At 37.6% G+C, this 23,262-nt stretch overlaps 1 protein-coding gene across 14 annotated transcripts in view; it reads right to left on the bottom strand.

The window, feature by feature from the left end:
* CDC42BPB (CDC42 binding protein kinase beta) overlaps positions 1-23,262 on the bottom strand; it is a 90,840-nt gene that overhangs the window by 26,257 nt on the left and 41,321 nt on the right. For all 14 annotated transcript variants that reach the window (XM_063159901.1, XM_063159900.1, XM_063159904.1 and 11 more), the window contains exons 4-18: positions 20,155-20,250; positions 15,693-15,841; positions 13,667-13,760; positions 12,168-12,368; positions 11,054-11,302; positions 10,007-10,086; positions 8,869-9,035; positions 8,661-8,780; positions 6,702-6,835; positions 4,847-5,089; positions 3,182-3,292; positions 2,489-2,733; positions 2,219-2,324; positions 1,580-1,704; positions 704-809 (exon numbers count right to left, since the gene is read on the bottom strand). In XM_063159901.1, coding sequence (XP_063015971.1) covers positions 704-809; positions 1,580-1,704; positions 2,219-2,324; positions 2,489-2,733; positions 3,182-3,292; positions 4,847-5,089; positions 6,702-6,835; positions 8,661-8,780; positions 8,869-9,035; positions 10,007-10,086; positions 11,054-11,302; positions 12,168-12,368; positions 13,667-13,760; positions 15,693-15,841; positions 20,155-20,250 — 2,226 coding nt within the window. The remainder of the gene's footprint in view (positions 1-703; positions 810-1,579; positions 1,705-2,218; positions 2,325-2,488; positions 2,734-3,181; positions 3,293-4,846; positions 5,090-6,701; positions 6,836-8,660; positions 8,781-8,868; positions 9,036-10,006; positions 10,087-11,053; positions 11,303-12,167; positions 12,369-13,666; positions 13,761-15,692; positions 15,842-20,154; positions 20,251-23,262) is intronic.

Below are 23,262 nucleotides of genomic sequence, written 5' to 3'. Positions count from 1 at the left end.
CTGATGATGCAAACAAATGTCAGCTCACAGAAATAAAACTTTCTCTTATTCTCTCATATTCATAGGTTTGGAAGGGGTGAGTAATTTTTCATGAGCATAAACCAGCAGCAGATGGATTCTGGATGGCAGACTGGTGATTGGCATTAGTGGGGATGTGGGCTCCCATGCCAAGCTGCAAATGGCTCTTCCTTTCCTTATGCAAGTGATTTTTCTCTTTGAAACCATACTCCTTTATGAGAGCTCTTCTATTAAATTTTGGGGAATTCATGTTACTACTGTATGGGAAAATTATGGCACAAATGTCTCATTGTTCTGCATGTAAATAAAGCCATATTCTCTGCGTGTCCCTAGTTTCTATTGGCATAAGCCAGATAATATTTTTTCACAGAAGAAAACTTACTTTGTTGTCTTGCTGTAACAGCAATTATTCAATTGTGCATAACATGGTATATTTCTGTATTCCCTTTAATGGTTTAAGTTATTATTTCTTTTCTTCTCTGTAGTGTATAATATCTGTGATGGCAGTAACTAGTATGAAACAACTGCGCCCTGTAATGATCAAATTCTGATCAAATTACCTACTTGGCTTTGCAAGCAGTACCTAAAAACTATAAAGCAGAGCAGAGGATTAATTATCTTTAGGCACAACAATGCAGCTTCTCAGACATGCCCAGAACATCCTGAATGTTTCTTATTTCCTTACCAGTGTTCGTGACCCCAGACTGGAACTTCTCAGCGATTCCAGTTCTTCTGTCATCTTTGAAGCTAATGCTTGGAGATAGCCACGAGCATCCTTCTCATCACTTACCCTGTTGTGCAATTACAAAAACCCATAACTTAGCAGTTTCATGGCTCACAGCACCAAATACTGTACCACCAAATTATCAGAGTGTCTGCGCTGGGTTTAGGGACATAGCAGGAACAAACAGAGCAGGGAAAACTCTCCCAGCAACACAAAACCGAATGCATCCCAGATTGCCTGCCTTAAATTTTTCTTTTATCTGATTTTCTTGATTGTGGCAGTTGCTACGGAAACTGAAACCTCCCTTTTTCCATTAGGAAGAGTTCTGCAGAGATTTGCTGTTATTTGAAAATTATCTGCATATTACTTTCTCAATTTTTGTAAGGGCTACCTTCCAGTCCTTTTTGTTTTGCAAGCTGAAATTCTTGCACACAGCTTGCTAGAACAGTGAATTATATAGATGAGAAGAGTGGAAGTACTAAGTGCTCTAGTACAGCTAGTGAGGTTCTATATGTTAATGCTGACCGTTAAAATCCTGGCCACTTCCTGAATGAATTTATCAAAATATTCCAAATTGGACGATTTAACAATCACTTTAGAGACTGAAGAAAGTTGACACCCTGACTCTTTCTACTTGTTTCAGTGGCATCTGGCAATTTTAACAAAATCAGCACTCAAAAGTACTATGCTTTTGCTGGTCTCAGACACAAACAAGGCCTAGCTATATGTTAAAAAAAAAAAAACCAAAAAAAAAAACAAAAAAAAAACCAAAAACAAAACCAAGCAGTATTTCAGAAGTTGAAAGTGGCCATATCTGGATCTCTAACCAGCACATACCATTGAATGATTTCTGCAATCTGAGCTTCCCAGTGAGCAACAGACTCCTTCTTTGCTGCTAGGTCTTGGAGCTCATCTTCCAGCTGTCTGTTCTGTGCTGTTAGCTTGTCCACGAAGGAGCAGAGCTGAAACAAGAAGTTAGTTTCACTTGTGACTTAGGTCAGTTTCAGACTTTTTATATATGTGTATGCTTACACACCTTTAGAACCTGAACAAACAAGACCATCCTGGGCTATCTGGATGGGCTTCCTTTTTGTGAAACTATTAGTTCACATAAAATAATTTAAAATAAGGGAAACCAAAAAATCAAGTGTAGAGGTTGGAGAGAAGTAAGGTTTAACTGTAAACCACCAGGAAGGCAGGCAGTGTGTGTCAATGATTTCCTCTCTTTGTAGTCTTCATGAAGAATCAACAAGGGTGGTGTCCTCTTAATTATGGGAATCAATCCCCCAAAAAGCAGAGTAGCAAGATAATAAAGTATCTATGCAGCCAAATCTCTAATATTTATATGGCAAAAATGAAGTTTTTAAAATTGAGAGAGTGCCTGAATACTCACAGATCCTGTTCTGATCAGTGAATAGACTATTTCAACATCAGAGACTAATGAAGTAAGAATTATATGTTTCGTGAAATAATTACCCTCTCATTTTCTGTTGTTAATTTTTTGTTATCTTCCAAGAGCATAGATCTTTCACGTTCGTATTTCTCCTTCATTGTTCCTACTGCTTCCTCCATTTCACTGTGCCTTAAGAGAAGGGCAAGAAATAGAAACACATTGTCACATTGCTGAACCTATAGACTAGGATTTTCAAAAAGGAATAAACAGAGTTAGGGTGAAATACCAGCCTGCACAGGCACCCATGCAACAAAAAGAAATCCACAGTGAGGGAAGCATGCCCAAAAGCTTACCTCTCTCGCTTTGTTTTCTCTAATTTATCCTTTAATATCATGATCTCTTTCTGGAGCGCAAGCTGATGGCTCTCTGAATCATGTACTTCCTTTTTCACATTTTTCACTTCCAAAACATGTGATGCTTCTCGTCGGACCAACTCCTCTTCATAAAACAAGATTTTCTTTTCCAGCTCAGACTTAACTTTGGAAAGCTCCTGCTGATGTTCCAGCGTGGCACCAGCTGCCCGGCCTCCCTGCTTCAACTGCAAAACAAGAGGAGAAGACATCAGGGAGAAGCTATGATCTTTTTATTTTGAGTATATTCTTAAAAGTCAGAATTGGCCAGTTGGTGGCCCTTTGGAAAAATTTTTATTTGGGCACGGAGTGATTTAAAAGGTGCCTGTCCCCAAGCATCGTAGATGACTGCTCTGCTTACATGACCCAAATAAGGGGTTGAAATGGCTTGCAGAGGTAACAAATTTGGATCACATTGGTTTACTAGCTGCTTAATATAAACTGAACATTTTCAAGACATTAGTACCCAGCAAGTAAAGGTTTTCAAGCAAAAAAGGCAAATAAATCTGGATGGGTTAGGTCAGATTTCCAGTAATGCTGCAGTTTTTAAGTCTCCCACTGGTATCAACAGTTCAGTAAAGCCAAACTATTGCAGCTTCTAGGCCATGAATAAATATTTGTCAAAAACCATGTAACCTTTAGAGCTTCCAGTTCATTTTCCAGTTGTTTGGAGAAAACCTCGCTGTGCTCACGGAGCTTGCGTTCTTTTGATGCTTCTGCTACGACTTCTTCAAGTTGGGCTTCCAGCTGTGAAGAGTCATTTTAGGTCATTTCAGCACAAGATAACACTATCTGGATCATTCATTTCCTTTCCTCCATACGGCCTAGCAGCAAGTTTTACTTATTTCTATTTTAAGTTATACCACTATAACAACCATCTCAGAATGTCATGATAATTGTTTTGCCTTCAGTGATTCAGGCATCCATCTGTCACATGCAGAGAACTATTATTTTATGACTCTTTGTACTGATGTGAACTACATCAAGCCCATTCAGGGATAACTGCACAGCTTCTATTACAGAAAAGAGAAGGAAATGGCACTAGGAAGACACTGCAGCTGAGAAAGAGAAAAGTCTCCCACATTTACAGGTCAGTTCCATGGCTCAGTATCTAAGTAAGGCAGCTTAAAAATATCAACCTTTAAACCAAGTTACTGCAAAACACTTTAAATATGAACACTGAATATTTTTACTTTGCAATTATGGAACAAAATAAGCGTGATCATTCATTTATTGACTTCAGAAAGCTTACCAGAAAGACAATTTAGATTTAGTGCCAACTAAGGCAACTGCTGGAATTCAAGCAATAACAGTACAGTTTCATACCCTGACAGGAAAAGTAAGATTTGTTTTTCTATGTTCAAATTGAACTAGCAAAGCTGTTTTTAAAAGGATTGTACTTAGAACTGTGGGACAAGATAATTAACTTCTAGACTGTGCTCTGAACAGAAGATTGATACAACTGTTATGAAGGCGAGAACAGAGGAATTTTTAAGAACAAAGACAGGAGATTTTTAAAGCTCTGCATGAAAGTATTTAACTGCATTAGCAACAACACTTGAATGCCTGCTGCACTCTGCTCTAGAGATGAGATGCCACACCAATTCATCAATTCCTAGTTGACTATCATACCTTGTTCATGGAGAAAAGCCTTAGAAACTTCATTATCCACTACATTTTCATAGACTACCCTTCAATTTGCCACAAGTTTTCTAGCTTATAGAGCTATTGAATTTCTCTTCTCTTTCACTCAGAGCATGCAGAAAACATCATGATTTTTCAGGGATTAAAACACTCCAGATTAACCACAGAAATTTTTTCTTATGTTCTCTTCTGGCTATTCACTTCATCTCATGGAAAACTATAAACTGCCTAGAATACTAATTGGAAAGTAGCTTGCTTAAAGATATTACTCTTACAATGACACAACTACAGAGGAAGGAAAATAATGTATTTAGTTTTGTATCACTATTCCTCATTTCAGCTGAAGAGAAACATTGTGTTAAGTGAAGTCAGAATACTCCAACCTCAGAGCATATGAAGACATTCATTGAGCTTTACAGGTTTCAAGCTGACTATGAGTCAAGACTCTACAAGAATCCAAAGACTAGAACTAATAAACTGGGCATACAGCAAGAATACTTTCCTCAATATTCAAATCAGTCTGAGTGCAAATAAAAACCCCACGAAACCCCCAGAAGACACTCCCAATTTATCCATACAATCACACAGGAGGTACAGGGTAAGCAGCAGCTGAAACACATGAGTGCTAGCTATTTTATTACTATTTTATCAAGCTACCTCTTTTCTCATCTTCTCAGACTTTCGGACGTCCTGGCGCAGAGCGTCGATTCTCTGCATGCTCACTTCCAGCTCCTCCTCTTTGTCGCGGAGCTGCCGGGACAGCTTCTGCTTCTGGGAGCGCAGGTCCCCCATCCTCTCACTGAGCTCAGAGAACTCCTGCACAGCCAGCTTCCTTTGCTGGTGGGCATCCCTCAGCTCTTTGGACTGCATCTTTAGTCTCTCTGAGGCTTCTACAAGTTGCTGGTTTCAAAAAAAAAAAAAAAAAAAAATTAAAAAAAAATTCTTGTAAAACTACTAAAGATTTCTAATTCTTAATTTACACAATTGTTTAGCTAGGCAACTGCAGTGACATACAAAGGTACAAAGGCAGCCATTACTCTGCTTCTAGTGTGGCAGCTCCAAAGCTACCTTTGGTATCCCACAAGTCTTTTTTATAAATGTGACAACACAAAGTCACCTCACTTCCAAATAATTTGATTTTACATTACCACCATGTACCTGCACATTTGTAACCTTGTTTAAAGGAATGCTTCAGAAGACAGGAGATTCAGGAGCAACATCAAATACATTGTACCAGCACTGAGGGGCTGCAGCAAATGTGAGATTTTTCAGAAAACTGAGGAAGATTCCTTAACACAAATTGTGAAACCCTTAATACCTTAATTGAAAGTATAAAAACTATTTTCTTTACGGAAAGTAGTTCACAAAAATTAACAAGATTAAAATACAAATGGAATGTTTGACATAAAATCATTCGAGAGTTGAAGGAAAAAATAAGAACAGAATGACACAACAAAATAAATGTATACTGTACAAGGTAATTCTAAAAATTTCTGCCATTAGTAGGAGCATTGCAGGAAGATTAAATTCCCAAAAAGCATGTGCTCAGACTAAAAGATCCACCTTCTCTGCTACTTATACACTGGCAAATAATCCCTACTGGTGATTAACAGACAGAAGAGAGACTGTTAAATTCTAGTGTAGAAACAGCCCAGTAATTCTGGCCCATGCATTACTTTTGGATCCATATGAATGCTCAGGAACAATATGGCTGGTAGACTTTTGCAAAACTAGTTATTCCAATATAGGTAGCTTCTTTTACTACTATTGAGAGTGGTAGGTAGTATATACAAATCCCTATTTACTTTACTACAAAATATGTTGCTGACTTAAATCTGAAATACTGCTAAATATAAGGAAGTGAACAAAGGGATAATTTACACAGCAGGAAATAAACTCAATGATTACATAAAAGTCATCATTAACCTTGAGCAATAATTAACTTTTTGGTATAAAGAAAGAGTAAATGGGCTCTTTCAATGAGCTCTGCTAACTTTCGTGCAAAGATTCTTTTCCCCTAAATAGACAGGTGTACCCCAAATGTCACCAGCAGGCCCTGGTGTCATGTGAACTGACCTATGGTCAAAAACCCCTAATTCTGCCAGGGACACCAGCCAGGTGTCTGCTGGGGCTGTTTCCTCCCTCATCATCCCCTGAAAGATGAGGGAATAGAGGAGAATAATACTTGAGCTCCTGATCCCTTAACAAGTCATCCCAAGGCTCTGAAGTCTCTCTTGATTGCCTCAGACTTCTACTGAAACAGTTAAGAATAATTAAACAGCTTAATTAAAACCATTCTTTAGGTGTTTGTTTAATCTAGCAGAACACATTTGAAACAGTAAGCCCATCAACTTCCAAAAATAAGAGTGTGATACTTTGGAAAGCTACTGTACTGCTGAACAGGTTCCCTAACATCTCTGCATCGTTTTAAAAAGCAGCATTTAAAACACTAAAATTGCAATCACAAAGTAACTGTTTTAGAACTACTTTACATAACCATTTTAGAAAGTACCTTATGAAGGTCCTCCTTTTCTTGCCTCAGTACTCTGCACTGCTTTTCTAGTCCTTTCAACTTGTGTATGGAGTCTTCATGCTCTTGTCGAAAAGCCACTGCATCTGCAAGCTGTGCTTCCAGTTTACTTATATCTGTAGATAAATACATATTAGAGGCAACTGGTCCCAAATGAACACCAATAACACAAGCCAATTACTCATGCAAATTGGCATCACTTTGCTTGGAAAATCAACTTCTTTCCTATCCCCACCATGTTAGACCATTTAAAATAACTTTGGGATATTGATACCTCAAAATAATTTTATTTTTCTCAGCCCCAAAGATTGTGATCTCTAAAGGAAAAAGCCTTAGCACAAGGCTTTGTTTTGTTTTTGAGGAATGCAACTTCTAGCCCTAGAAAACCGTAAAATAAACTTGAAATGTTTCAATTCCAGTTCTAATAACGTGTTTCCTAAATAGTTTTCCTTATGCAACAAAAAGGCAACAGTCATTACTGCATCCAGCAAGACAAGCAAAGACTATTTATTTTCTAGATAAGAACTAATGAATAGTTTGGGAAAGAAATACCATTCTGCACAAGGTAACCTGGAGACCTGACCGATCATACTCCTGGCAGCTTGTTCTCACTTTAATTTCAATGACAAAGAAACAAATTTCATTTGAAATTATTGGTTTTAAGTGCAAAACATCCAACACAGCTACCTTTATATACTCCTGCTCAGTCTTACCAATTCTAAGAAAATGAGCTGCCATTCTCTCTTTCGTTTTAATTACCACTTCTACCAAAGAAATATGTAAGAAATTTCACAGGGAGTAACTGTGTCACTCAAGTTCCACTGGTATCTATGGCAGAACAGGAAAATGGACCTAAGTATTCAGGATCCCAAGCACTGCTATAATGCTTGAAGTACTATTCCTTTCCTCACTTCAGAACAAACTTCCTCCCACCCTATATGGACCAATGTCATTATTCTTTTTAAATAAGAACATATTGTTAGTATTTATATTTAACAGGACATCACTGAAGAACTAGATAAACCTGAACCCTTTGCAAAAGCAGAGCATTAATCTAACTATTGTGACTCAAACCTAATTTCAGAACACACAAAAATAGCTTTTTTGGGGAAGATAATCTGTGTAGAAGAACAGAGCTGATTTTTGCAGTGCATACACCTACAAAAAGGGTATATTGTCAAATGAAATCAGGAAAGGATATTCTAAAAAAAATCAGCATCAGCAACTTAGCATCTGAACTCACAATATACAGGCCTCTATAAAACTCAGCCAAGTCATTAGGATTCAAAACTACCATTTTGTTTATCACTGATTCCTACTTAAAAATTAGGTGCTAACAGGAGGTCTGCATGGATAAACTAATAGCATTGTCAAGCAACAGATTTTCAGTGATATGGGTGAGTCAGTCTTCCCTCAGGACAGATGCCAGTATTTGTTTTTCTGCAATGCTCAGTGCTTCCTAATTAATGCATCACCAAACACAGAAACACAAAGGGAGCAGAAGCTCAGAAATATTTAAATGTGAACTACTATTACACATCCCCCATCTACTCCTTTATGTTACTAAAGAGCAACCAGACTTCTGTCTCCTGTCTCTTGCACCTGCCTCCAAGTAAAACCTCTCCAACACAATACTCTCCCCAAATGGAGGAGTAAGAGAAGAGGATCTCCTGAAATTTTTAGGGAAATGGATATCACACAAAATATTTAATTAAATCCATCCACACAATTCATCACACTCTGAACTTCCCATGCTAGTATGTGTTATCAAGCCAAGCAAGTGGAAGAACTAGTTAAGCACTCATCTGGAAAAAACTGAAATGCCTCTTATTATTGAACAAGGCTTTAAAACACCCTTTGTTTTTTAAACAGCTGAAGAGCATTAATTCTACTTATTGCAAAATAAATTGCATTACTATAATTACCATGCCAGAGGCTTACCTGTTAATTTGTTCTTCAACCGTTCAATTTCTTCATTTAATTTTTTAATCTCTTTATCACGGCTTGTATTGGCTGTAACACACACTGGACCTTGGAGGTTCTGCACTGTCTCTGCAGATTCTTAAAATCCAAAAAGAAAGGAAAATATTTTCAATAGAATATATTCCAATGAGCAGAACTAAGAGTCCAAACAAAAATGAACACTAACCTTGCAGTTTTCTGTTCAAATCCTGCTTTTCTTGCTCTAATTTCCGTATTTTCTTTTCATAGCCTTCTATTTGTGAAGTGTTTTTTAAGTCTCGCTGTACATCCGTGTCTTTGGTTACAGTGTCAGACTGCAGCACACTCTTTAAAGTGCCTCTATCAGATAAAGAGCTGAAAAGAAATACATAAGTTAGGACATTTTAATAAATACTCACAGCAGTCTATAGCTGGGACATGCTGGGATTCCACCAAATATGCACCTTAAATTTACAAGTACAATTAGTGCAGTAATTGTTACTGTAGAGATAATTCTCAGGGTAAAGTTATTACTCCCAAGCTACTGTGCATGCTGCTGTAGAATTAAGATACCTGCATGCAGAACTTCAATGATGCAGGTATACCTTGACTTCACAAACTGCCTAAATGACTGAAAATGTTAACTCTCCCATGCCAAAGGTTACAGGTTCCTTGCAGAAATGGAAGCAGGTAAGTGTACCTGCACTGAGACAGCTGAGGGACAACCCCAAATGTTTAGTTTAAAGCATGGCAAAGATTTAAGTTAATGTTTCACATGATCTCACTGTGAAAAGAATGACATACATGTTTTGGGTTCATGGGGTAACAAATCCCAGCAAAGAGAAATAAGGGAATAATAAACAGGTCAGAATACCCTAAGATAAGAGACAAGCATATGTTTGAGAGATCTCTGAAGTCAGATAGAAGCCATTTCAAAGATATGCAAAGTGAGCCACTTTGTCCATGCTCAGAACCCTCTGTGTTAACTTGGTCTACCAGCAGGACAGTAGAGCAATGAGATAATCCTGAACAGTTCCTGGCAGATGTCCAGTGTGGACAAGACTTGCTCTCAGCCTCTCAATGAAGGAACTGCAGTTGACACATCTAATCCCTTAACTTTCTTTCATTTCAAATATATAAAACATTAAATACAAAAGCACCTAATCTTGGCAAACAGGATCAAAATATGTTCAGACATTTGAAAAAAAAACAAACAAGGAATAAATGTTGGGCCACATGTATACCTATGTACATCACCCTTTCTATATATTTATAAAAATGAGAATTCCCAGGAATCAGCTGCCTTTGGGAAACAAGTTTATTTATAAAACATATCCTCTGCTTACCTGTCTGTTGTGTATGTAAACCCAACGAATGGCAAATGCAGCCCAGAAAAGCCTGTATGAGAACTTGGTGGCACCACTTCCTGCATGAAAACAATGTGCATGAAAACCCAAGAGAGAACACATACAGAGTGAAAGGCATTTCATTGAGCCTCAACAGCTAAAAGAGAGACAGCTAATGGAAAGATTTTTCTTAATACACCAACTGACAATTGGCAGTCATGCTCCACTGCCTCTGGGCAAGCTTTATTTCAGATTAGGTCGCCTAATAGAACAACTTGAATTTCGGAGCCTCCTGAACTGGCACTTGAAAGGGCAGCATTTCAACAAGTTCAAAGCACAAAGCACAATGCAGCCAGTAAAAGGAAACCCAAAATTTCAAGTTCCTAATTAAAAGTGACCTGGCACCAAAATGCATGCTGTTAGTCTTAGTGTTTTAGTTACTGTCAGACATGCAATCAAAAAACGTGCCAAAAGCTCCCGATTTCTTGAAATACAAACCGGTGAAAAAATTACCACAAAAGCTCTCTACTCCTCCTGAACCATTTGTAAACTACAAGAAACAGAAATGGAGGAGTGCAACACCAATGGTCCCTACTCCAAGAACCAGCTTCCTGCTTCTTAAATCAGTGGAGAAGTAGCAGGATAAGTCCTCTCACTTGGGCAGCTGTGCTTGCAAGCTACACAGAGAATATATGTGTATTTGTAAAGACAGATTTTTTTTTTCACCTTTGCAAAAGCATAAATCCAAATACTAGCTCCCTGCTAAGGTAAACTGAAAGGGCAACTAAAAGGCTTTTTTCCCTACCTAAACATATTTTAACTTTGACCATGTAACAGTAATACAGTCTGGCAAATGCTACCACTTAAAAAAGCAGCTTATGATTTCTGATAACACAAAATGCCAAGAAATGAAAAACTTGAATTTTTCACATTTGGAGTGACTTATTTTTCATCTCTCTCTTTATTTTGAAGTAAGTTTTCACTACTACCTTACAGTGCAACAAGGATGCTTACTTCCATTAGTAATATCTAAAAACAAAGACTCACTGGATTTCTTAGTACATCATCATCTACATCAAAGTTTGAGGTGTCAGAAGGACTGCTGACTTCTGGAATGTAAGGTGCTTCTAGGTTTCGGATGTTGTCCCAATTAAGTCCTTCAAAAAATGCATGAGATTTAAAATCCTCTATTCCATTTTGTCCCAGCCTACGCTCTCTGCTGCAGATAAGTCTCTGAATAAGATCTTTTGCTTCTTCAGATACATCTGTAACATGGGATGGAAACTGAAATCGTTCCTAGAAAACAAAACAAACAGAAAGTTTTAGAGAAGGAACTAATTCCAAAACTTACAATTGTAGTTTCAAAAAAACTATTTAACTACACCAATAAAACGAAATTAATAGTCAAATGTTGTTCTAGTTACAGCGAGCAATGACAGAGTACAATTCAATACATTCAATGACAGACTTTTTGTCTTAGATTGGATTTCAAGTACAATAAATAACTTTTCAATTTCTTTAAAAAATGATCTGTTTGATCTGTGATTACAATAACTCTGTTAGGAAAAGCAAATTTTTTTTAAGACACACCAGGATTTTTACACACTGCAATATATTAAAGATCATACAATAAAGGGAGACTGGTATTCTTTGTCAGAGGTCCACTGATCTCCTGGAGATTAAATTAATTTCAACTTTTAAAACCCCATTATGTTAGTCAGTTCTTTATGTTGTCATATTTAGGAATGTATTTTTTTAAATATATAGGTTAACTACCTGTATTTCTTACCAATATATAATTTGCATTTAGAAAATATTTATATTCATCAACAAGCATAAGATCTAAAGATTGTAATTACCACTAACAACTGAAATTACTCTAGACTGAAGAAATTGGAGTAGATTTTAATTTTGATTTGTGATGACTGCTTAGATTTTCCAACAAAAAAATCAGCATTTAGAGAAAAATTTCAATTTGTCAAAATTAAATTTCTGCAGCTCAGAGAAGCAAGATTCCTAAAACCTGAACCAGCAAACCTACACAACATCAATCTAAAACACTGTGAAAAAGCAAACAACTACCATAATTTCAATATCCTTAAGTAATAAGTTTCTCAGTAAACCTAAACTCAGAACACAAGAGATTTAATGCAGTTCTTACTTCATGATTCATAATCTTCCCATAGGTTTCCACCAGTGACTCTGCATAGAAGGGTGTTTCACCATAGAGCATTTCATACATGCAGACACCCAGTGACCACCAGTCACACTCAGGCCCATATTTCCCCATTCCATCTTCCATTGCTTGCAGTATCTCAGGAGAGATGTAGTCAGGAGTACCCACTGCTACTGATGACTGTACCTTAAAAATAAGGCAAACATAATTTTCATAAGTTTCCAGTTTCTCTCAGCAACTGTTTTACTCAAACACTAATATTTCTGACAGAGACACCACAACATGGTTCTGGAGAAGGAAAAGATTCATAAATTCACAGCAACATAACAAAGGAAATAATAAGAAAGTAACAAAGACTGCAAAGATTAAGTTCCATTCTACTGCTACATAAAATCAGTTGATATGTTTTATTCTGAACAGAGCAGAAACCCAAAATAATCACAGTGAAATAATACTGAGAAAGCAGAAAGACAAAATATATTTTTCCTTTGTGTTGGTTTATATTTTCAAACTGCAATTTGCTGCCCAGAACTTGAAATGAAAAATGAGTAAGTAGGGAGATCAGGTCCTACCTCTGAGTTTTACAGTTTCATTTGAAGTTCATAGAACAAATTTTCTGGGTAAGTTTTATTCTGTCAGAAATCAGTCAAATGTTTATTGCCTAATGTGCCACTGGATGTGCTACAGGAATAAGGTGGAGAAATTATTCAGTGCACAAGTAGTAGGGAAGCCCTGACCATCAGGGCAGACTAATCTCCAGGAATATGTTCTCAATTCTAATGGCTTTCACTTACATTTTTTATGGTAAAGCTTTGACAGACATTTTATGACTAAAGAACCTCAACAAGATGTGAGTTTGTGCCAAAACCAGTGAACGATGCCATACTTTGGCAGGACTGGCACCCCTGGAAGTGCCCTAAATGAGGCAAAACAAACAAAACCTGTCACAAGCAATTCAGCCTTTTGAGGTAAATCCAATCTGCTGCACAAGATGGCCAATTACCATCATGTTGCTGTTCCATTTGTCAAAGGCATACAAAACAAACTGCTTATTAATTGTAGAATCAAGACAATCATTTAGGTTGGAAAAGATCTTCAGGATCATTATGCCCAGCTGTTAACTGAGCACTGCCAAGTCCACCTAAATTGTGTGGCCCAAGTACCACATCCACATCTTTTTGATATCTACAGGGATGGTGACTCACTCTACCCCCTTGGACTCAAATGGCCATTAGAAGAAAGAGTGAAAACCAGAAAAATATAGCAAAGGGTAATTTGAAAAGTTAGCAGCCTGTAAAATAAGGAAATTAAAGATTTCAAAAACTCATTTAAGTATGTTGAGTTATACTGCACCCTCTATTTTTAGTGTGTCAGAAAGTTCACAATCTATCACATCCCTGATGATGTCTAATCTCTTTAAAACCCACAACTCGCTCAGAAGGTCCCACTATCAGCAACCCAAATAAATGTAGCTTCATACATACTGTGCCATCTTCACTCATTTTCAGACAGGACCCAAAGTCTGCCAGTCGTATGTGGCCGTTCATGTCCAAAAGAACATTATCAGGCTTTATGTCCCTGTTATAACAGACAGAAGTGAAAGGATTTAAACATACATTATTAGCTCTGCTTGTAGAGATTAATCTTGCATCAAAATAACATAGAATCTTACCCAATGATGTAAACTCTTTTTGGTACTGTTTATGACTCCCTCCCCCTGTCCAACCTTAAAGCCACCAGTTTGGTTGCACCATAAAATCTGCATTTCTTTTCAAATGTGAAGTATCAAATGCTACTACATGTGTTGAAAAACTTAAAAACTCCACAACACCTTCAGTTTCCTTTAAGAAGGAGACTAGAATTACCAGGAGTAAACAAAAACAAGGTGCTCTAATACACCTTGCTACACAGATGTGGAAGCAGTTTTAAGGTACTGAATTCCAGTTTCACACTTGACATTTATGAGAAAAATCGTGACAGGTTTAACAAAGGGCCCTCATATGTGTAAAAAGCCTGCCAACTTGATACATTTTTCCAACATAAACTTGAATTAACCTTTTTTAACCAAAGGCTAATGCTCTGAAATTAATTACTGAAATGTCACTAATACCACTGCTCATTAGCAGTATTAATACAAAATAATAAATGCTAATCTATGCCTGTCTACATGAATTTAAATGTTAAATCTGTATTTACTTGTCATAATACATAAAAATACGTGCTGAGAAAATTGGACTATGTCACTGTGCTTCCCCAAAAAATAATTAGTTATTCTGCATTGTTAAACTTATTCCATACATTTCAGTTCCAGATACTGTCAACATTCCACAACCACAAGTCAAGCTCTGTAGTTGCAGGGGACTATAAAAACTAATATACAACTATAGACTGATTAGTTTGTTTTTTAAAGAACAGTGCTCACAGTGGCACTTGCAGCAGGAGCCAATCTCTGCTTGGCATGCAGCTCTCACTTGCCTCAGGGACCAGCAGTGCTGCTCAGAAAGGCTTAATGCCTCCTCTCTGAGCTCCACTGTCTCCTATCTGCAGCTAACAGGTCATAAAAGCCCTTAAAGGGTCCTTGAAACCCTCTCCAGAACAATCATGCCTCCTCCTCATCCATTCCAGTTGCCAAGCAGTAATTTCTTGGGCACTGGCACACGTCCTGTTCAAGGCACGTGTTTTGGCCACAGAGCCACACACTGCTATTGCCACAACAGACCTGCATTCAGCCCTGTGAAAGATGTAGCTGCTCAGTAATTTCCTGGGAAATTGGTGCAATGGTGCCTCTGGTGAACTTCTCTGAGGCTGTAACATTTTTAAATCCCCAAATATTGTACACATTCACTCGTAAGAGTTTTAGAGAGTTTAAACATCTTTTCAATTTTTAAAACAGCAATCAAAATGCAAACAGAAGAGTTCAAAGCACTATAACTGAGAATCCCTGATGCTTTTTGAACTTTAACTGTACAGCTACTACCAACCACAATCTAAGCTTACTTGATGGTAGCCACTGATTCAGAATACACATCTTGTGTGCAAAAACAATTAGACCAGCACATGCTCCCTGATTAGAAAACCTGTTTGAGGATGATCTCAGGTAAGTAGATGCACTGATGTTATCATGGGCTTACTGTGCATAAATTTTGCAGGATGTCTGAACCTCTGTAGAAAGTTCAAACCATTTCAAACTGCTTCAAACTTCTAGGTTGCTTGGACAAAGGCAGATAAATATTTATTAAGTGAATTGAGAATAAGTCAAGAGCCCTGATTAAAAATAGAACAGACTTTAAAAGGTTAGTCAGATAAATGTCACTGCTTCTGATACCAATCCATCAAAACTTGATATTTAAAATAAAGTAGCTTATACAGCTATTATACAGCATAAAGTAAACATGTATCTATAGTAGTTTGCTTTTGGCTACTGTGCGCATTTGTATACATAGCAGTAAATTTGGGATTAACTTCAAATAACTGTACCTGTATATTTTGCCAAATGAGAAGGTATTTTACCTGTGCACATAATGCAGCTCATGTATGGAATGTATAGCAAGCACCATTTCACCAATGTAGAACCTAGCCATATCTTCAGGGAGCTTGTCTTCAAACTTACTGAGAAGTGTCAGCAAGTCACCACCAACATAGTAGTCCATCACTAGATACTGAAAATAGAGAAATAAAGCCATCAAGTACTGAGAGACAGCTGGCAAGAAAAAAAAATTAAAGTTAATCAGTTAACCCCTGAAAAAACCCCTTTCACTACTTTTTCTCTGTGCCTGTGGAAAGCAGTCAAAATTGGTGGTCTTCTGTTTTACTTTTATTTACTTAGTATAAAAATGTATCATATTCCTTTATTAATCACAGTAAGAAAGGCACACCAGCATTTAGTTCTTATGATAAAAAAACCGCAAACAAAATATGACAACAACAAAGAAGTGAATCAGGATGAGTTTATTTCTGTCTTAACTAGTATCACAAAGAAAATGATCTAATATCACCACAACTGATGTATGTTATCGACTCTTAAATGGAAAATTTCCAAAGGATGATGAAAGAAAAAAAAGATATAGTTAAAATCAATATTTGATGCAGCTTAGTCTAAAATATACATTTTATTACTTTTTTAGCTATGGTACCATTTCAATACTACTCATTGCTCCTGAAGTGGCACTTATCACATCAACATCTTCAAATACTCATCTTGGCACATTCCACACCATGGATGCATAACACAGCTGGCAGGAGTGTGATGACACTGTACATTACTATACTACACATGGATGCCCATAACCAGCCAAAAGCACTGTCAAGCCAGAGGCATTAAAGTGGGAAATTTAACAGTCAAACATTGGTATTCTTTTGAATGTATTTCAGAGAAAAAGCAAACAGCCTCCTAGGCCAATCAGGCACCATCCCATCCATGGAAAGGACCAATACTGACAAGGTGACATGAAAGAAAAGGACTCAGGCATGCTATTTGCTTCTCATACCACAAAACAAGGATTATGTTTGAGGTATTTCTGAGCAACATCCACCTAAGTCCAGACCATTACTTCAAGTATAATGACTTCATCCAGTACTACCAGTCTTGAGCCATTTTGTTCCATGCTTCCCAAGGTGATTTGACATGTGGTTTTAAGACTAACTTGGCTTATTCTGGAATTAAGTTTTCAAAGTCATCATCTTTCTCCTCAAAGTAAAGTGACCTAGAATCCACTGTTCCTGCCACAGATTCATCTTCCATGAGGGAAACAAATTAAAGAAGATAGAAATGCAAAGAACATGAAGTGCAACACTAGTCATTTCCTCACTATCTTCTGGATTAAAAGAGCGATTCCAAAAGCCACAAGTTTTGATATTTTTCTCTATTTTACTCAAATTATTCCTTAATCTGATAAGCAAATTGCATCATTTATGTTGAAATCAATCTGTGGGTATTGCTCCAAGGAACTTTAAAATGTACTGAGCACTGTACACACTCAACACTTACGTTTGAAAACAAATTGCTACAGACAGAAACCATCAGTCTTCTACAAGGGGTATTATCTTGAAGTATTTTCTCTCAAATTCAAGGCAAAGAGGCTTTATAGAACCTTCTGTGGAAAGTGAAATATCTTCTGTCAGAGACAGGGTAATGTACTTCTGTCAGCTCCCAAAGCATTTATAACTCAGCAGGAACTCAGGTGACCCATGAAGGAAGGCACATGGATCACAGAAAGATGGTGACATCTCGTCTTTGAGGAAGCAGAACTTTATTCATCTTTCAATTCAAAATTATCTGCTTGCCAGGAGGTGTTTCTCCCTTCTTATGGGGTTAAAATAAAAACTGTTCTGATGCTGAAATCTCACAGTAGTGAATTTCTTCCAGGGAAGTGACTACATTGAACTGTGAGAGTAGTTAGGAATCAAAGGAAAAAAGGATGTCAAAATACTCTCATGAGTACCCAGTACCTTTGAGAGGCTGACAGCAGGGAAATACACATATGTCCTTTTTCATGAATGGGACTGGGAAAGAAAATTAAGAGATCTGAATCTGGAAGAGATGGAGAACTTCAAGTTCCATGCAAGTTCTCAATATTCATGGACTATGTTTCACTTACATCATATCTGTTTCAGCCAAATCACCAAAGGCTGATTTAACCCATCTTCACATAGTCTGTGTTTCTTATGAAAGCTTTTTAAGAAGCAGAAAAAAGTTATGCAGCATTTCTATGTAATGTCACTTAAGAATTGGCTGTTTAGAAAACAGTAATGCATGATGCATTAACTTGAAAGGTTTTAAAACCACAAGAGCAGAACCAGAAAATGAACTCCAGAACATATGTATTTCATAGAACTTTGTATTTCTTGCTTAAATAGAAGATTTGCATTATCAAATGCTCAGTTAATACTAAAAGCAGAGAACAAAACTAAGTACTTTTAGACTCTCCAAAGGCAGGTACTACTTTTCTATGTCAGTATCGTACTTTTTCTTTGTCTCATTCTGAACCCTTTATCATGCAGCCAGACGAGGCAGAGCACTAGCTGGGAGAAGACACAAGGCTCTCCCTCTGCTCAGGGTTAGCTTATGTGGTTTTGCATTTAAGAATCATTAGATATAATGCACAGACATCACTGGGAGAAAATACTGGAACCTAGAGATTTCTCTTGCAGAGGACCAGGTTGGAAAACCAAGCTCTGTTGTCTGTTCTTGTTTTGTTCTCAGCTTTGTATTCCATTCTGCAAGGACCATGGATGAAGAGCACAGCTAAAAAGTAAACTAAATCTGCCCAGGCTCTGTAACAAGGCAGCACTCTCCATGATGAAGAAAAATGTAGCTATAAACTTCTTCAAGCTCCAAAGAGAACTGAACAGAGATCTCTTAGCCCCTGGACAAGCACTACATGGTACACAAGAGAACCTTCTGTCCAGCTTTTTGGATGAATTGATTTCTTGATGTGTTTCACCTTTTCTTCATGCATCATTTACAACGGTGACTGAAATGCAGATCCACTCCATCTGTGAGCACAGACACTTCCAGGAGATGGTTTCTGAGTAACAGACCAAATTGGAAGGCAGCACCTCAGCACATGCAGGAGCAGACCTCAGGCAAGCTGGGAATCTGCTGACTTTGGCTGCCAGGCAGAACTGTTGCCTTCTTAGATACTGGATCTTAAATTAGACGTCTACATTCTGCTGTCAAGTGAACTTCAATATCTAAACACCTCTGGGAACTTTGGGAAAAGATTCCCCCTCTGTGCTGTCTTTGCTCTTGCTTGTTATCTCACACAGCTAACAATTTTTCCTTAGGTAGCTCATTCTTACAAGCTACTTGGAAATACAGAACAGAATGTTTTTATGCAAGTCTGAAGGTTGCTTCTGTGGGAATTTGAAGCTACAAGCTGATGTGAAATCATGAGGCAGTGCTAGAGACAACTAAACTGCCAGAGATAGAGAATCTGCACCTATCACAAACCATTCAATGGAAATAGCCTGTAAAGGAGGGCCTAAGATGTGGCTGCTTATTTTCTTCCTATGTGCTAGTTATTCTAAAAATACTCCACACATGACAAAATAATGTGTTTTGTCTCAGCATCTGTGGAAATGTTTGAGCATTTACTAACTCTTGCTTAGTTCTTGAACTCTTTGGCAGCCTTTTATAAATACATTTTTTCTAATTTACATTCATGACTTGCTACCATGCTACTAAAGTGTTTAGAAGGTGAAAACTTTCCCACTACAGCTATGTCAGATGTTACAGAAACAGTAGGTTTGCAAACCCAGCCTGAAGCAGCCACAGGGAAGCTGTATGGTTCAGTCTACTGCAGAATATTGGGGCTTTACAGACTTTGCTCCTAACCAGGACTCTGCTGTATTCTGTGACTGAAGCAAACAGGTTTGTATGTCACAGTTGTAGTAACCAATCATAAAGAAATGTCACGGGAGTAGAGATTTTCTTTTCAAGTGTTTTCTAAAGTCTCTCAAATTTTTGAGATGACCAATCTGCTGATTTAAAGACATATTTTATAGAAATACTTTCAAGAAATAGGCTATGTTTTCCCCTAAGGATTTTAAAATACCAAACTTGTAAATTACTTTTGCCAGTTTAAAACAAAATCTTGCTTTAAAAGATATCATTAAAGTTTAAAATAAAGTATTTCTTACTTTCACAGAGTTAACACATCTCAGATTACTTAACTGCAACCTTATCCAAAATACTAATTTGAACATGGTATTTTTTTATGCAAAGAGAGATTAGTTAGTTTAAGATGCTTAACTAAATCTCTATATACTACAGTCCTTCACAACTTTCTCACTCTCCTGGAGTTACAGTCAGTCCTTTTGAAGTTTTGCTTCAAGGAGAAAACAAGAATGTTGAAACACTGCTGTGAGGCATGAGGCGGATGGATTTAATACACTAATATTTTTTTAAATATACCAAAAATAAAATTCTTTCACAACCCAGAGCTTTTATTTACTGATGAATCAAACATACCAAATAGTTCTCATCTTGAAAGGCATAGTGCAATGTAGTAATCCACTGACAATCTCCATTCACCAAGACATTTCTCTCCTCTCGGAAGCAAGCTGTCTAAAGGAAGAGAGGGGGAGAAAAGCCATTGTCAACATCAACAAGTAGTTTTCACAGGATGAATATATATGGATGTTTTATGGGATTATTTCAAATTACTGAACAGAGGTCTCTATTCATGGGGATTCAGTCTACACAAGTGACATGCCAGGGAATCTCTGCAGGTTTTAGTCAGGCATTCAGTCACTCTAATCCCGACTGCGACTTTAAAAAACAAAACCAAACCAAACCAAAAAACCCCAAATCAAATGAACCTCTCCCCCACCTCCCCTCCCCCCAACAAATCCCAAAAAACTCCACACCAACACACAACAGCCCCCAACACCAAAAGGCCCACAAGCCAATTCAAGTAAAAGCTAAATCTTTGTTTTACAAAACATTTTTAAAAGTTAGAAAATAACCTGTCACTACCATCTGTAGCAGAAAGATAATGGCTCTAGGAAAGTAAGTCTGATTCTTCTGATAAAGACTCTTATGAAAACAGTGCAATGTATACTTTTTTTACAGTACAGTCCCAGTTCCAGACACTGGTAATACACTATGGGAAATAAGCAGATTTTACTATTACTGTCTTATCTTTGTCCAGTATAATATATTTTTATTTTCAATAATCCTTCCCCAACTTCAAACAGCACACTGCAACACTTCATAGAAGCAAGCTCTGTGTAACAGGTTTTCTCAGCATCTTTACATAAAACCAACTGTCATAAACTTCAAGAGAGTTCTCCCCAATAAAAATATATTAATGTTTTTATTGGATCAGAACTATCATGAAACAGACCTTGGGACTCTTCTACTACTCTCAATCCAGAGAGGCATTATCAGGATATTTGACAGCTACAGATTGAGGTGTTTGTGTTCTAGAAAGGAACTAATTTATTTTTTTTTTGTCATTGCCACTTCTTCAGATGTCTTAGAAAATGTACTATGGAAATGTGCCTGGGAAGCCCAAGCCTTACCATATACTGACTGCACCTTACAAATGGATCTTCAACAATTTTCCCCTCAAAGGAAGCCAAATTCAATCTACGATTTTACTGAAGAAGACCATGCTGTGGTCACATTGTAAATTAGTAATCACTGGTGCAAAGAGAAGTAAATTGTAATTAAATGCCAACTGAGTGGTTTAACGGTTTATGAATTCAAGGCCAAAGCAGCGCTCTGCAAAAAAGGCTGGCAGCTCCAGCAGCTCCAAGTAATCCTATCCCCTTCCTACAGCAGCAGAGCATTGCACTTCTCAGCTCTCCTGGCACCACAATGTGAGGAGGCTGCCAACACACAGAACTAGTTTGTTTATTTTTGAAGACATCAGTCCCTTGATCCAGTTCACTGTGCAACCTCAAACAGCGAGGGAATGTTATGAACACTGAAAACCCAGTAATGCTGCTGAACACTGCATCTTGAATTCAGAGCATAAAATTCTCCTCCTCTGCTTACACCAGCTTAAAAGGCCTTGAGATGTGACTTGAAAAAGCATGACAGGCTACCTAATCAGCCAGTCAGGACTTATTTGGAACTGTCAACAGTAATACACTAATGACTTTGTATTTTGCTGTGAGAACAACGAATACAAATGGTCCTTATCAACATAAATGGCATGCCTATTTTTGCTTCTATCCCATTGATGGATGTCAGGTGATATTCTCTACCCTTTCTTTTATTTTAGTGGCTTCCAACCATATAGGGTTTTTTTCTTGCAGCTAGTACATGAATAAGCAGTATTTTGCTAACTTCTTGCTATGTTTTATGTCATGCACAACAAATATAAACCAGTGAAACAACATGCTTCTTAACCCACTCATAATAATAATGATAATATTTTTATATAATAATAGGTGAGGTGGGTTAATAAAATACTTAAACATCTGCTTTTTCAGTTGAACTCTCCATTTAAGACGCTACTGTATTCTTGCCGGCTTCATTTTAAAAACTAACAGGTTTTACCACATTTGGGAAATTTTTAACACCCAGATGTTGCATGAACTTGATATGCAGGTTATAACATCCTGCTTATCCAGAAAAGCCAAAACAAGCAAGCAAACTGATCAGGAAAAGACAAAGTGGTCCTGCAGAGAATTCAGCTCCTTTAATGTCCTTTGTAGATGGGGAAAATCAGCAGACAGAAACTTTTTTTTTGAGTATTACTTTTCTTAAGTTTGTCTTGGGAAAACTATTGCTCATTATACATCCTTCATGCCTGCCTGAGAGGATAAGACGAGTTAGTTGCATGATTAGAACACAATTTGTAAACAGCTGTCTTCTCTACATGCAAAAGCTGCATCTACTTAGGCCACTTAGTGAAATCACTTTAAAAATGACTGAAGTAAGGCAGCATAGCTGTATTTCCATTGGAGTCTGGGAGACCCCTGCAAATATTTGTGTTTAAAACAATTCTATACTGACCAATGAATTAACACAGCTGAAATCTGCACAGAAAGGGCACCAAATTTCCCTCCTCCAGGGAAAGGCTTAATGCAGAACTGCTGATGCAGCACAGCCCAGGGTGAGAAATCTCCTGACAGCTCAAAGGAGAGCCGGGTGGCAGCGGCTGCTGCCGCCTCTAAAGAAGGGCATGGACGGATGGATGGACAGACTGTGACTAAATCAGGCAAAGGCAGTGGTGAAGAGGGGCTTAACAAGAGGGAGGAGATTTTGTCACAGGAAAAGGCCTGGCACTGACTCACTGAAAGGAAGGGAGGAACTAGGAAGGGCAGGGTGGGGGGAGGAGGTGTCAGGAAGGGGACAGAAGAATGGGACAGGGACGGGTCAGCAAGCTCAGACCTCAGCAAAGCCACTATTCCTTGCCCTTTAACAGAACTGCAGCCAGTCCTGATGCAATACACGTCTTTTATCTTCAAATCTATTGCTCATTTATCTGCTAACTTACATAATATTATCTATGTGCCATAAGGTTTTCCTCTACCATGGAGGAGTATGTATCCTAGAAATACCTATCCTAGAAAACTGCTTCCCACTGTGTATTCTTAGTATTCTTTTCCTGATGTGTGAAGT

This window comes from Melospiza melodia, chromosome 6, assembly GCF_035770615.1.
Source record: "Melospiza melodia melodia isolate bMelMel2 chromosome 6, bMelMel2.pri, whole genome shotgun sequence".
Taxonomy (NCBI): domain Eukaryota; kingdom Metazoa; phylum Chordata; class Aves; order Passeriformes; family Passerellidae; genus Melospiza; species Melospiza melodia.
The sequence above is the reverse complement of the archived record's forward strand: the minus strand, read 5'-3'. Positions and strand labels throughout refer to the sequence as shown.